Below are 16,493 nucleotides of genomic sequence, written 5' to 3'. Positions count from 1 at the left end.
GTCAGACAGTATATTTATAGTCGATAATTATCTACAAAGCAAAGATTACAAGAATGATTAAATGTCCATGATATAGAATTGGCTAGAAGGTAAATACTTTTAATGGAATAATTTTCAATGTTACAAAAAATGCAAAAAAAAAAAAACACAAACAAAAAAAAAACAATAAAGAAAATGAACTTATCTTTGTAGTTCTGGTCACATCTTTCTCTGTGACACGGCTGAGAGTAACAATTATTGAAGTAACTTCATAAATGATCTTACCTTTCTTTGAGATGACCTTGGTGCTACTGGAGCTGGACGACATACGACTGGACAGGTCATCTTTCCCGTGATAGTCTCGTGATTCCTGCAGACGTTGAGATGGCAGGCGTTTCCCAATGAGAGTCATGACCATTTCCATGACAGAGCCGACCAGCACTGGAGGTGTACTGAAACCCTTCAGTCGTTCAATACACTGCCGGTCAACCTTAGACTTCCAGTGTAACACCTGAGAAATGGGTAATTCATCCAAATACAACAAATTCTGATTTAACAATGGTCAATGCAATGGGAAAGGAAGAAGTTAGGAACACAGTTCTGTTTGTACAGGGAAAAATAAGAACTCTCCTGTACAGGAAGTTCTAACGAGGAAGCATTGTAGGTTGGTACTTACCTGCTGACGAGCGTACTCCAGGTTCTGACGACACTCTTCTACGTGTTTGAGTGCCAGTACATGTTCTTCTTTGGCAGCCACTTGTCTTGTCTTCAGATTCGCCTCTCTCATCTTGTCAAACTCCTTGTCATAGTCATCGTAATCCTCTGTGTGAACAGTTGTTATAACCAATTACAGTCAACGTACAGGGTTACTTGTACACAAATTCATTTTAGTACACAAAAAAAACTATGAAAATATTCTGAAATTGAGTAATTTAACCAAAGGGATGAATTAAATCATTGCATGGCAGAAGGCTGAACATTTGTTGGTACTAAACATGTGCTGGTTCTACTGAATTGTATCAGTTAGGGGTAAGTTTAATTTTTTACTCAACATCAGCTTACTGCCAGACAAACATAATGTATTCACATAATCTTAGCTAGGTTAAGTAGTCAAAAGTAATCTTACACTATTGTATGCTGTTAACAAAAGTGAGTTAGCGATAAAAACATAAGTCTAGCCTGAATGACCTTTTACAGCTGAGTCAATACTCAAGAGCACAGTTAGACCTGATCAACATCCGTACTCATGATACTTAACAAAAATAACAAATGGACAAAGCTGAAGACTGATGTTATCTCTAAAATCCAATATTCCAGGTAAAGGTCAATGTCATTTACTTGTACTGTAGTAAGTCAATTACTACCTCTTTTATTTTGAATGTAAAGTATTACGATAAATCTATTCCTGACCTTGTTGTAGAAGTTCATCTTCCTCCTCTTCTTCAGTCTCCATCTCAGTGAGATGTAGGTAAGCATCCAAAGAAGTGCTCAGTCCAACCTTGGCTTTCAGTTTCTCCAAGCTGGTTGCCTTGTTAGTCAATTTGTGTAACAAGTCAGCGGTGTTCTTCTTAGCCTCGTCAAACTTGCCCATGATAGACTTAATGGCTTTCTTCATCACTTTGGCATCAGTTCTCGTCTGGTCCATGGTTGATATAACTTTTCTGTAAAATATATATCTTGTACTCATTTCCTGAATGTTAGACTTACAGAAATATCTAATCATTAATTACTGTTGGGAAAAATTCCTACAAGAGGAACGTTCATCTTAAAGAACAGTCTACTGATATGATGTAAAAACATAACTTGAAATTTAAAAATGAGTTTCAGATTTAATCCCTACTAAAACAAGTAATGATAGACCATTATATAGTCCCACATTGTTCTGTTTTTCACTTTGTTTCCCCTCAAACAACCTTGTTAGATTTCTAAGGCCACACTACTGTGATTATATAGTTGGTATGTCTCTTACTTGAGCTGGTCCACAGTGCTGGTCCTCTCCTTGGCCTTCTCATTATAGAGGTACTTGAAGCACTCCATGAATCGTCGATAAGTAGTTGGGCCTATGTATACTTCATTCTTAGCCTTCACTAACTCAGAACGATGACTGCTCCTGGGGAAAAAAACCATACCTTTTTAATATTGTTTCAAATAGTAATTTTCACTAACCTAGGTTGAAAAAAACATTGATGTATCTAATTTCTAGACACTACTAGATGTTTTGATAATAACACTTGGCTTTTCCAGACAGTGATTGCCATAATTGACCTTATATTCGAGTAATGTTTTTCCATTCAGAAATAATAAACAAATTCACCAACTTCCTATAAAATCCTTCACCTGACAAAAAAAGAAAAGAAAGAAAGAAAACCAGACATAACTAGATGTAGAACAAGCAGAAAAACTGACATTTTTGATATTTCTGTTTTCAAATATATACCTTTGATTTTTTTTTATTATGTAATATAAATATATTGTAGATCAGTAGAATATGATTTGTAAAAGACACCTCAAGAACAGCTGATGTTGTAGATCTGTAGACTTGTGTGAGACACTTACATATAATATGTTCTGTACCAGATCTGTAGATTTGATATTATATAGTAATGTATTAAAAAAAATGAACGCTCTCGTCAAGATTTTCATTAATATTAAGCAGGGTTCAAGGGTAATAACATACATTTTTTGAGAAAGGATAAAACTAACCAACATTAATAAACAATGTTGGATACAAATTCTTATAAGTAACTGTAAGTTATGGATTGGGTTCAACAGCATTGTCACTGTGGTCTGTTAACGTGCATGGGATAAAACTTTACTCTGGTAAATACAAGCAGACAACAAATACATGAACACAATATCAAACATTTATGTGTGATATGAAAATGTAAACAGCAGAACAATGATATATCAAAGTTTTTTGGTCAGAAATGTGACATATATCTAATTCATATTGGAATAAAGAATATTCTAAATGTCGGGTCACAAAACATTTTAAAATCACTGCAGTTTTACATAATTTTTTCATATTAAGCTTGACTTATATCGATCATTCATACCTGTGAAGCAGTATTTTTACTTGTAAGTGCTTACAATGCATATTGTACTGTGTAACTTGAAATAATTATCAGACATTCAGCTAATTTTCCCTCTGATATATCATGTTTTGTTGTACTATGTTGTCACAGATTTACTGTCTAAAATAAGCACCACTTTAACTGAGACAGAAAAACACAAGAACATAAGATAAAGCTTTATATACACCTAGAATAACAGGTTAAAACAACTGATATTGGCTACAAGTACCAAGTACATGAAATAATTGATGTGTCAGGTCAGCTGCACTGTTTTTCTCCACGTTACTTTATGTACCTTGTATGTGCAATGTAAGTCTATTAAGATCAATTAGGTTATTTTATAAATAAATAAGTCAGTAATATCATCAAAATATTCTTTTTGTATTAAACAAGAGATATTACATATTTTATTTGAAAATTTACTTGTTTTAGTGAACTTTTCTCCATGCATCATACAGCTGTTCATTAAGAATTACCAATGTAAACAAAAATGAAATATCCGATATCTGGTTACATGTTTACTGCACTGAATGGCTGTGAAATGTTAGTTTTTATATGAAGCAAGATCTAGCTTTCCCTTGTAGCATTAGTAAATAACCAGAGAGTATGTAAAAGGTTGACTAGGACTCAAGTAAAAAAAAAATCAGATTAAAAATAAAATCTACAATGCAACGGATCAATATATAGAGAACTACATATTCTTATAAGATAAAAACCAAACTATTTTAAAATCTAAATGTACCAGTAAACCTTATACAAAATACAGAAAAAATGCCATATAAACTTGTAGTATCTAAATAAACAAAATGTATAAGAAAAAGAAACACAACTACCCCTTCAATGCCTAAGAAAAATTAAGTTGTGTAAAAAAAAAGATCAGTTGATGAAACCATTACGTATGCTTATCCAAAAGTAAAAATCTGTTAAGTCTGGGGTAAGATATAGGTACAAGGCGGAGACATCATGCATATAACCCATTAAAGGTACACAATGAAGTGCATCATTGACTTTCGGAGAGACAACAATTAGAAGATCTGTTTAGTCAGGATATCATTCTTACAAGCTTGATAAAGTTTGATCCTCGGCTCGCATCATCTTCCTGAGTCTATACAACAAAATACATGTATACAATCAACACTTGTTTACAGTTCTACTTTTGTTTACAGTTCAACCTCTGTTTACAGTTCTACACTTGTATACAGTAAACAAAAGTTTTTATTCAACACTTATTTACAGTTTTACACTTGTTTACAGCGAACACTTTGCTTTTAGTCAGTTCTTCTTTTGTTTACAGTCCTACACTTATATATGGTCAACATTTGTTTATGGTCAACATTTTCATTATCAACAGTCAACATTTGTTTTAGTTAGCACTAGTTTCCAGTTCTACACTACTTAACACTATACCATTTTTACATGTGTCCATATGTTACTAGATCTTTCATTTTGATTTTGATATATAAGTTGTACATTAATAATTCTATTATACCTATTTGTATCATTTTTCATACATATTCTTTCATTGATACTTTATCAGTTTTGAGAAGGTATACACCATATGTTCTTAACAGATAATTGGTTTTATGTGTTGGATCAGCTGCAGTATAAAGTGCTGACAGACATACAAGTCAAAGATGTGATTAATAAGACTTGGATCAGACATACAAGTCAAAGATGTGATTAATAAGACTTCAAATATAACATACAAGACAAAGATGTGATTACTAAGACTTTGAATATGACATACAGGACAATCAGCTGTGTCTTTGAGCCTAGGTTACAAACATAATTGTTAAACTCACTTGATTCGCTCCAACATGATGAGTTTGGAGTATGGATGGTTGGGTACGGTGATGGACTGTGTCTTTATCTGTTCCTTTTTCTTGTCATGTAACTTGAGCTGGTTCATAGTGACCTCCCCTGACATGTCTCCCGCCCAGGGAAGCTGGCGACAGTCACGCAGCACGAAACTGTGGATGTTGGCTAGGCATACTGTCACATTCTCACTGTAACCATCGATAAAATAGTCAGTATATTGAACTCCATAATGAGGCTGGGTGTAATCAGAGGTAAAATATTGCCGATGTATAGACATTGACATATAACAACACTTAACATAGACAGTGATACTGCGTCCAGGTACCCATGTAGTAGACAGATGTTAGTGAAATGGGATTCTTAAGCAGTATCAATATATTATGTGGAACTTTTTCATCAATAATGATTTTAATTTTGATGTTAATACTTAATTTCTTCATCAAACACAAAAATTATGATAAGTTAATTGTTTTAGACATAACAGTTCAAAACAAATGCAAATTTTCATATCTTACAGTTTTGAAGTCAATCAAATGCAAATCCAATGCTAGTAAAAGAGTTAAGATATAAGAAATGAATTATATATTATAACACACCCTGACTTATCACAGCAGTACTCTGATCCTGTTTTAGTAAGCACTGATGTACTATACACCCATAGGGTATTAGCTCATTTAACAACCCAACAATATGAGTGAAAAAGAATTTAAATGTGGTTAAATTTTCAAAGATAAATGATTTTTTAGATCAAAGCTTTTTTTAATTGTCAAATATAATTCATTTGTGGCAAATCACCCTTGACCCCTCGATAAAAATGACAAGAAGGTGCAGGATTAGATGTGGAGACAGACATGTCCAGAATACCCCAGGTTCAAAAAAGTATATGTGCTAGAGCAGGACAATATGTAACCATAGTTACATAGACACAGATGCATGTCTATATATGTAGGAAAAATAGTATATAGATATGTTGAATCATACAGAATCAAATAAAGCAATTATTGCATCAATTCATAGATAATTTGGAATATAAACCAGCTTAGATTTGTTAAATTGTTCTATAAGATATACCATAAATTGGGAAATTTTACCTTAGGATTAATGTTTAGTTCTTAAGAAATATGTATCATCAACTTTTTACAAAGCCATGATTCTTGCCAAACAATTTCATTTTTGCATCTTTAATTTTTAATAGATTTACGCTACTAGCATATGTAGAATATAAAGCAGCATTACAAGATAAATCCCAATTTATGGTAGAACACGAGATTGTAAAATATATGCATGCCAATAACAAAAATATATCATAATTATAACAACATTCACCACAGGAATATATAATTCCACAATAAACACCAACTTACAGCCATACAGGTCTAGGCCTAAAATAGTTTATAGGATATAATATTACAGCAACATGGTCTAGTGCCATCAATTCTTTACCAATCCATTCAAACATAGATGATAAAAAAACAAAAAAAAAAAGGAAAAATCCTGAAACGTTTAGAAAATTCTTAACTGAAATCTATATACAATGTATAAATATATAAGGTAAACTGTGTATTTATAAAAAACATGAGATCACTTGATCTCTTCTTGAGCTAAATCAGTCAAAGTGATTAGTCTATATCACTAAAGTATGTGATTGGAGATAATCATGTGTACAAAAGTAGGTAGGGGGGCTATTTTTGGTTCTCCTACGTAAATGATAGCTTTTCTTTGTTTAATTAACAAAAACAACATTATATCATCACTCAATGATTCCTGCTAATCATCCTATTTACTGATGGAAATTGATTTAATTAATAATCATTCAGAAATAGACTAATTTAAGATTCCTACCTGAGGTCCTCAAATTCCTCTGTCAGCTGGAATCTGGTGATGAAGTAGGATGCCTCGCCAAGCAGAGCCACCTGTGGCCAGTCACACATCCAGTTGATGGCACAGCCACTGAGTAGACCTGGGTACTGACTGTAACAACAAGAAACATGGTAATATATAAGTATATAATAAATAAAACAAAGTAAACACATCTCGTAATGCTCATCACTAACTTCCACTTACTAGTGTAATAACACCAATTGGTGGTGTGACAATGTTATCAGTGGGTTCTAAAAAATAAAAATAAAAACATCTGTTTATTTCTGAGTTGCTTAGTTTATTTTCTATCCTTTTTGATGTAAAGTACTGACCTTGCTGCAATGCTGAGCAGTGTGTGTCCAGGTTGCAAACAGATTAAGAAATGAAGGTTGCTTTTTACTCTTGCCACAAAAAACTTCATTGGATCGACAGACATGTTGGGGAACTCTCTCTTCATGGCAGGTCCGATCGCCTGTGTAGGAAAAAAAAGTCAACATTATTGGACATTATTAGGGATATACTGTTTTCTCTGTAAAGTATACTGTATGATCAGATGTCTTAAGTGTAGGGAAACAGTATGCATACAGGTGTGTTGTGGGAATGTATTACCTGTAGTAAAACAGTATGCATACAGGTGTGTTGTGGGAATGTATTACCTGTAGTAATACAGTATGATGGTAAGATCTGGTATATACAGGTGTGTTGTGGGAATGTATTACCTGTAGTAATACAGTATGGTGGTAAGATCTTGTATATACAGCTGTGTTGTGGAAATGTATTACCTGTAGTAATACAGTATGGTGGTAAGATCTTGTATATACAGCTGTGTTGTTGGGAATTAATTACCTGTAGTAATACAGTATGGTGGTAAGATCTTGTATATACAGCTGTGTTGTGGGAATGTATTACCTGTAGTAATACAGTATGGTGGTAAGATCTTGTATATACAGCTGTGTTGTTGGGAATTAATTACCTGTAGTAATACAGTATGGTGGTAAGATCTTGTATATACAGCTGTGTTGTTGGGAATTAATTACCTGTAGTAATACAGTATGATGGTAAGATCTGGTATATACAGCTGTGTTGTTGGGAATTAATTACCTGTAGTAATACAGTATGATGGTAAGATCTGGTATATACAGCTGTGTTGTTGGGAATTAATTACCTGTAGTGATACAGTATGATTGTAAGATCTGGTATATACAGCTGTGTTGTTGGGAATTAATTACCTGTAGGAGTCCCTCCAGCTCATCATTGGAGAACAAGTGAGGATACTCCCCACTTATCAGAAGGCTGTTGATGGCATCTAGATATACTGGGTCCTCCAGGTCACGTGCCTGGCAACACAAGATTTCAAGTATAAAATGACAATGCAATGATAACGTTCTATTTATAGAATCTTTACTGCTTGGTCTGAAATATTAAATCTTAAAAGCTTAGATTTATTACTCATAACCATACATGTATCAGAAATGATGCATTATTTTCTACATACAATTACAGACAGATATTAGAAATATTTTGGTTTACCTACCGTGAACATGACAGACAGAATTTTGCCCTCTGATCCACAAAGTCGTACTGCTGATCGCAATCCATCGAAGAAGTTACTCTGTTTGCTTGTATCAACCTTGTGAATAGGAACATCAGCCACATGCAGGGCCAGCTTACACAGGGTAGCCAGGTGGGAACCCACAGCTCCAATTAACAGCATGTTACCACTGCAAAGGGAAACAACTCATAGGTTGTGATGTCACGAATGAGATACAAGGAGAAATGACACATTTATAAGGAAGTCAAGGTGATTTCTTTTTAAAGATAGCTTACTTACATATATATGGTTTTATTTTTGTGTGGAGATAACTCATAGAAATGATAACAAATCGTCGAATAGAAAACCTGTATGAGTTGTTAACCAAGTCTTAACCTGGTTTTGTGTGATATTTTGCCTTACCCATGGTGGAAGCTAAGAACTCGATGCATCCTGATGATGTGAGCAATGATGAAGTCAGACAGCATAATGTTGAGAGGGATGTTACCAAACTCCTCATTATAACGGGTGAGGTGTGTATTCAGACAACTATGGACGTCACGCAGCTGGTCGATAGGCTGCAGCATAATCTGTAGGGCACACAATGGTATAACATAACCATTACTGGTATAACAACTATACAGCAGTAAAAATAGCCACAGTGAACATCAACAATGAATATACAATAAACAAGAAATGTCACACTTTAACCATAGCAATAACTTTCCTACTTCTGTTAAGTTATGATTTTGTTGCTTAGGTTATGTTATGTGGTTATATCAAAATTTCAATAATGTGAAGAATCTCATTTTCTTGTTTCTTAGGACAAGTAAGGTTATAACTTTAGTACCCAAGAAAATTCTCCTTTAAGGATTCTAACCTTGATATTTTTAGCTCCTACTGAAGTGACAGGTCTTTGGTACATCCTGGCATCTGTGGGAAATGTTACAAAGTTTTCAATCAATGGTTCCTTTAAGTCTGGCCAGATGCTTTCTATAGTTTCCTGGAGCAGACTGTCGAACCAGTTGAGATCAGCTGTACGACTGATTCGGTCCTTAATGATCCTCTGCATCTCGTGGCGCCAGAGAGATATGACTGGTATCATGGTCTCATCAGCCAGGCTCTCCTCTGGTAACCTCTTTAGGTTCTAAACGGAAGAATTCAATTGTTACTCCAAATGTGTTTTTGTCTCTATGTCTCAGCTGATATGTAATCTATATATAGGACATTTTGACTATCTAATCAAACTTTGATAAAATAAATCAAAAGGTAATTTAAATACACATATAGCAAATATCGGGACACAAACCCAAAAATGTGAAATGTTTTTCTAACTAAATCATTCATATCAATATTATGAGGGTCAAAAATCGGACAAAAGGTTACATTCTATTCTACGTAGAAGTTATCTAACTTTCTCCTTGAAACTTTAGCACAGAAAGATATTCATCATAGACAGCAAACAGAATGTTTAGCTGAAAACTTGATTGTGACCAAATTAGGAACTGGTTGAAATATCAAGCATAGACTATTGGTCATACTAGACCTTCACAATCAGTAATTCACACACTAGGTGACCATCTGTGGCAGGCAGAACAAACCTGGAAACAGACTGTAATGTCCTTAAGAGAGAAGAGATAGTGTCGTCTGCCATACATTGGGGAAGGCCTGAGTACATTCTGTACAGCCTTGAGAATCTCACACGATGCCTTCACAAGGTTATTATGAAGGTCGATCTCCAGTCCTTGACAATCACCATCAGTCATATTGACCTCCAGGATACCATGTACAATATTCTTCAGACCATCCTCTGAGGGTGTGGCAAGGTTAAATACAGCAAAATGTCTCTGTGGAATAAACGAGAATATGAGTTATTTATCAGATTCAAAGCAGGAACAACAAAATTAATACAGCATGTTTGTAAAAACGTTAGAAATATCAATATTATCATAAACTGACCAGCAGTCTGTTGGACAGCTGACGTGTGCTGACACTAGGGTGGTCACTCATGGACATGGCCGAAATGATGCTGAGGTCCTCAACAGTCTTCCACTCAAAAGGCTTCTGTAGTGTGCACAGGACCTTGTCATCCAGTAACTGTCTCAGGAGCTACAACACCAACAATCAGGGTCATTATATCACTCAAGATCACATCCCATCAGTTAAAACTGATAAATAAAGTTCACATGTCAAGGCTATTAAACACCAATCTTGTCACATGAGCAAAGGTCATTCCATCAGCTAAAGTCAAATACAATGTTCTGCACACATAGCTAAGATCATTATGTCAGCTAAAGTGACAAATACAGTTTACAACACATAGCTAGGGTCAATATGTCAATTTAAGTCACAAATGACAAAATAATGCCTTACCTCGTTGCACCGTTGAACACCATGGTCATCTGGTACAGGTAGGTTCACGTCGTCAATAAACACTTTCAGTTTCTTACTCTCTTTTGCACCATACACGAACCCTGATCAACAAAACAAAAACCTTATTACCAAAATATATCATCATCTCTACAAAACCCTAGTAACCAAAATATATCATCATCTATACACACAAAAGTTGCTATAATACGGAATGTGTTATATAGCTTCTTTTAAGACTCATCCCTACCTTGTCTGTGGTGGATGTTGGCTTCAATGAAGTGCTGGAACTGTTTAGCTGATGAGGCGCCAGAGAATACCAGCCTCTTACACACTGCTACCTGTGGATCTGTAAAACAAAAAAAACATATTTATATATATTATTTTTTGGTGTATAACATTTACTGCTTTATAGACATATACTGTGAAGGAAGCTCTTAGCCACAGCAACTATTCTTTGTCAACACAAACTATTCTGTCAACACAGAAACTATTCTTTGTCAATATGATCTAAATATCATATGTATAAACTTTTGTTAAAATCTCTGAAGTATTTACTTAGGAAGCTACAGAAAATATCTGGTGACAAGTCTCTAAAAATAGACCTTTATTACGGAGGAACTTTCTCATATGTCACGTATGTTATCCAGTATGTTGGAGATCAAGATAAATATTCACCAATAAACAAATGGACAGATGATGAGCACTTACTCTTGTTACACACAGATTAAAAGACAATGATTCTTTGGGGTATATCAATATTTGATTCGTAATGGAGAAAGAATATAGGTACAAACCTTGGACATCCATGAACCTTTCAATAAGACTGGTCTTGCCTGATCCATTAGCACCCACCAACAAGACATTCAGACCAGAGGCTGAAGCAAACTCCATCAATATCTTTGTGCGGAACTGTTTAAATACGCATCAAACAAAAAATTACATAATTACCTTTAAGATTTTTAAAAAATACTGATACTATGGAAGTACTCTGATCATTCATTTATTGTCCTATTGACATCTAATTATCCAGTCAGTTGTGGACATGGCTCTGCAGATTTGTTTGAAACAGCAGAAGTATCTGTATTTGGTATGTGCTATTTAAATTGCAAGTGAAAGATACCTAAAGGTTTCATGGTTTATTATGTGTATTCAGCGTTCAAATGAATGAATCATACCTATACAGAGAATCTAGGAAAGTGAAGTCTAGGATAGCATTGTTATGTTCTTGTGTGGTGTTCAATACTTTATGAATAAATTTAAACATCTGTGGTTTACAGATAATGATTGCCACTGATTGGACACCAGAAACAGAGAAAAAGGTACTTACTGTGTCGACGGAGTCCATGAACACCTCACCTAACATGTCCTGGTTATCTGTGTATGCTACCTCCTGTACCCTGTCATACAACATAAATACATATCTCTCTTAATGTATTCTGAACTAACATCAACCTCCCTGGAAAAAACCTCCTTTTAAACCAACAAACTAATCCCCACATCCTGTGATATACTTCCCTTGAAACTCCAATAACTTTTAAAAGTGTTGATATTAATCCAATTATTTTGTCCTTTGATGTACAGTTGATATGTTTTATTTCAGATATAAACAGATTGCATTAATTGCTGATCCAAACCACTAGGATTCATTGAAATGAAGTTTGACTAGAAATTAATGACACAAGGACGTCAGACTCTCCTCCAAAGGTGTAGTCTACAGAGTTTTCACCATTGTCAGGTAATTACCTAGATGTCCACGGGTCCCACTCTCCAGACTCGTCCACATAGTAGTCAAACACACAGATGTCCCGATCATCGTCAGGTAATCTAAAAGAAACACATCACAATTACAGTTAAGGTGTCTTCTTTACAGCGTGATTTTCACTGACAGAAATTTCCAAGTTGTAATATATGCATGCTTCAGTATGTTTTATTTTATAATTTATTGCAAGTAATGATTATCATTAAATTCATTAGATATCTCTTTCTATTGGCAGTGATTAAAACAGAAATACTTACGCAGTGGACAGGGTTTTAAGGAGGTCACTGAAACCTTTCCTGTCAGCAGCATTGAGAAGTCCACCAAACGTCCAGATGAGACAGAACAGGTAAAGTCGTTCAATGTGAAGCTCTCCACCGATCTCAATGTTGTCTGCCAACATGGCTGATAGCAGTCCTAGACAGGTCTTGAACATTCCAACTAAGGACAGCTTTAGGCTTGGTCTGTAAATGGTTTTATGTGTTGAATATTTCTTTGTGAAATTATAAGAGTCTAAATGTATACGTTTTCTCAGTCGCTGATGCATAGATATGACTTTAATTAAGTGTAAATATTTACATTAAAATCGTTCTGAAAAGTATTCCATCGATATTTTGATTTTTTTTTTCTACATTTTGGCATTACATGAAAAGTTTCTAAAAATTTGAAAAGATATAATTGTAAATCTTACTTGGCCTCATGCAAGACAAACTGTGCCATAGGGTCGAGTGTTTTCTGGAACGCCCTTTGTAAAACCTGAAATACAGCCAGTAGTCATGGTTTTAAAACAAGTAGACTACAAAACAACAAATGTGAAACAACCAGACTAAGACAATGATAGATTAAACCTGTTAGTAGGATGACAAGAATTACATATAGAACAAGTGTTAAGTCATGATTGATATACAGCATCTGATAAATAGCTAGAACATCTAACAGATCTCATATGAAAATCATTATAAAGTAAAAAAAAAACGTACTCAAAATATCCATTTGATTATCAAAGTATATTTAATGTGTGTTTATCATGTAACGTTTAAAGAATATTAAAAATACATACATGTTTATGTAAGACAATGATGCAGGCACAAAAAAAGATGAATGAGAGGAAAACTTATACAATGATGAGAGAATCTGTAACAAGGTTGGACATTTGATGGATACAACACAACAGCCATGAGTAGGAGGAGGTGTATTAGTGAGAGCCACAGGTGCTACTGGACAACACATGGACTCGTCTATATTGTGGTCTGTACTGGTGTTACAGAGGTGTAAGTCATCATATCATGGTTCATTACTTCTGTAAATGGCAATGGAATTCTTAGCTTATGATACATTAATGTTACTTGGGGTTATTTTTCCTAAATCAATATTATGGGTATTACAAAATTAATTTTTTTATTTCATATCAAAAGAAATTTTTTTAAGAAATAAAGTTGTGAACAAAAAGTATCTTATGATTTTTATCTATGAAGTAGTACACCGCATTCTTTAAATAATGTGATTTTGGTGTGCAGTGCAATTCCAATCTAACTAAAACACAGATTTCAGAGATCATTTCTGATTATTGAAAAAATTTAAAAGTTTCTTTTTTCTAAATATTAATATATATTTGACATCCATCAATTTCCATTCATCCACCCATTCTATTAGATTTGATAGCTTTATGTATAGTGTTATTTTTTTTATTTAATTAAGCTTACATTCAGAGAGGACATACAAATTAAAGATGATGTTGATGAGACACAACAATGAGACAATTATGACACACAATAATGACACATAGATATAAACATGAGCAAAGCATCTCATGCAAGTGAACTGCTGTTTAAACTAAGATGCACTGGAAAGGAAATTGTAAGAAAATTAAGTGGTTTTATGTTGATGAGTTTTCGGCCATGCTTGTGCAGATTACCCCTTCCACTGTTTTGATGGGTGGGTCTATGTCTTCTGGAGAGTCAATATCTAGATCTGAAGCAACGGGGACAGGGGTGACAGGCACCTAGGAAAAATGGTGGCCATATTTCATGAATTTCAAGGAGGAAAAAATAAAAAGCTTTGTTATGAGGTTGTGTTAGTCCCTTCAATAAGATTTAAAGTGATTCCAGGAGTTTATATCATGTATGAGGCAGGTGGTCACTTAAATATCCCTTTCACCAGCTAATACAGACAACATCTCTTTGCAGAGAAACAACACACTCATCATCCACAGAAAAGCAATCACACAGAATGATTATAATTCAATTTCCAAATATAAATACCTTAAAGTTGTGGTGTAATTTTTTTTTTATCTATTTATGGCTTGGCTAAACAAAACACAGGTCAAAAATGAAATCTGCAAGAGTACTGAGCACACAAAGGAAAACACAGCATTGCATTAAAACCAAATATATGTGTACAGTTCTGATGGAGGAGGGATACAGAGGGGTGACATTTACTCCTATAGAGGGAGACCATCGACCAATAACTACAATGTATTACCCCTCCCACTGTAGGCAGGGGCTGCCCCTCCTGTCTACTGTAGACAGACCTGCGACTCTGTGTGGAGAGAGAACCAGGCAATAACCAAGACAAATTCATAACTTGTAATACTTTACAGGTCTACTTTTTATAGGAAATCATTATTCATTCTCCAATATCTATTTTTACATTCAGCTGTTGTTGTACAGAATATACCCGTAATATTTCTTAGATTCCTTGAGCAATTTTTTAGCCATCAATTTTCTGTTATTTGAACTTGAAACATGAAAACAAGCTATCTCATGCCAGTTTGAGCATAAAATATCTTTTACAGTGATCATTTCAAAATTATTATGATAAAAATTCTAACTCTGGTTTCATGCACAATAGTTCAGAATTTCATCCTTTACATAGTACATACCAGGTTTAAAAATTAAATAATATTTGTTAGTGAGGAAATTTCTACTCTTGGTAAGCAAATTGTGATAAAAAGATATGTAGCCAAACATCTAGATTTATAAATGTTCATTCCAAAACAAATTATCTAGCTTCACTCAAAAAATGTGTTGCTTCATCAAAACTTAGTGAAAATGATGGGACTGTCAGATGCTTGCTGGCCAGGTACATGTCAACACCTAGCACCTTTATAGCAGAAAATATATATCACTCATTGTATTGTTGTATAACTCACTTCCATTATGTTTGTGTACTGAAATTGTACAGAGAATATATATCAATAAAAAGATTGTTACAGTTATAAAACCACAATAACCTGTACCAATATCATTGATGTTACCAGGTCTATGTCTGTAAAAATTTACTTTCAAAATTGATTGCCATCAAATCTCACTATCTTACATTAATTTCAATCCCCAATCTTTTGATCAATGTGATGAGTAAAAATGGTACATGTTTGTAGTTAAATCTGACAATCTATACAGACCATCTTACTTAAATGATACTGTTCTTTCCATACTGATATTGCTGCACAAGTCAACCACTATATGATATGTTTATTATGGTACTGACTTTACTCTGTGAGTCTACCAACTATACATTCCAGTGTGTGTATTTCTCTAGAGAGACAGCTATATTGTATGTTTATTACTGTGTTGACTTTACTCTGTGAGTCTACCAACTATACATTCCATTGTGTGTATTTCTCTAGAGAGACAGCTATATTGTATGTTTATTACTGTGTTGACTTTACTCTGTGAGTCTACCAACTATACATTCCAGTGTGTGTATTTCTCTAGAGAGACAGCTATATTGTATGTTTATTACTGTGTTGACTTTACTCTGTGAGTCTACCAACTATACATTCCAGTGTGTGTATTTCTCTAGAGAGACAGCTATATTGTATGTTTATTACTGTGTTGACTTTACTCTGTGAGTCTACCAACTATACATTCCAGTGTGTGTATTTCTCTAGAGAGACAGCTATATTGTATGTTTATTACTGTGTTGACTTTACTCTGTGAGTCTACCAACTATACATTCCAGTGTGTGTATTTCTCTAGAGAGACAGCTATATTGTATGTTTATTACTGTGTTGACTTTACTCTGTGAGTCTACCAACTATACATTCCAGTGTGTGTATTTCTCTAGAGAGACAGCTATATTGTATGTTTATTACTGTGTT

The 16,493-nt window shown here is 34.2% G+C and overlaps 1 protein-coding gene across 1 annotated transcript in view; it reads right to left on the bottom strand.

Moving 5' to 3' along the window:
* Positions 1-16,493, bottom strand: part of LOC132552738 (dynein axonemal heavy chain 8-like) — a 75,837-nt gene that overhangs the window by 20,332 nt on the left and 39,012 nt on the right. The window contains 21 exon segments of the mRNA XM_060216932.1: positions 265-490; positions 656-801; positions 1,390-1,640; positions 1,949-2,089; positions 4,856-5,059; positions 6,714-6,842; positions 7,064-7,203; positions 7,961-8,068; positions 8,266-8,452; positions 8,686-8,852; positions 9,143-9,409; positions 9,864-10,109; positions 10,222-10,371; positions 10,636-10,736; positions 10,883-10,981; positions 11,430-11,544; positions 11,963-12,032; positions 12,379-12,459; positions 12,652-12,855; positions 13,083-13,147; positions 14,307-14,393. Coding sequence (XP_060072915.1) covers positions 265-490; positions 656-801; positions 1,390-1,640; positions 1,949-2,089; positions 4,856-5,059; positions 6,714-6,842; positions 7,064-7,203; positions 7,961-8,068; positions 8,266-8,452; positions 8,686-8,852; positions 9,143-9,409; positions 9,864-10,109; positions 10,222-10,371; positions 10,636-10,736; positions 10,883-10,981; positions 11,430-11,544; positions 11,963-12,032; positions 12,379-12,459; positions 12,652-12,855; positions 13,083-13,147; positions 14,307-14,393 — 3,184 coding nt within the window.

The sequence above is a fragment of the Ylistrum balloti genome, unplaced genomic scaffold, assembly GCF_031769215.1.
Source record: "Ylistrum balloti isolate Yb309-2 unplaced genomic scaffold, AGI_CSIRO_Ybal_v1 Utg370274, whole genome shotgun sequence".
Classification (NCBI taxonomy): domain Eukaryota; kingdom Metazoa; phylum Mollusca; class Bivalvia; order Pectinida; family Pectinidae; genus Ylistrum; species Ylistrum balloti.
The sequence above is the reverse complement of the archived record's forward strand: the minus strand, read 5'-3'. Positions and strand labels throughout refer to the sequence as shown.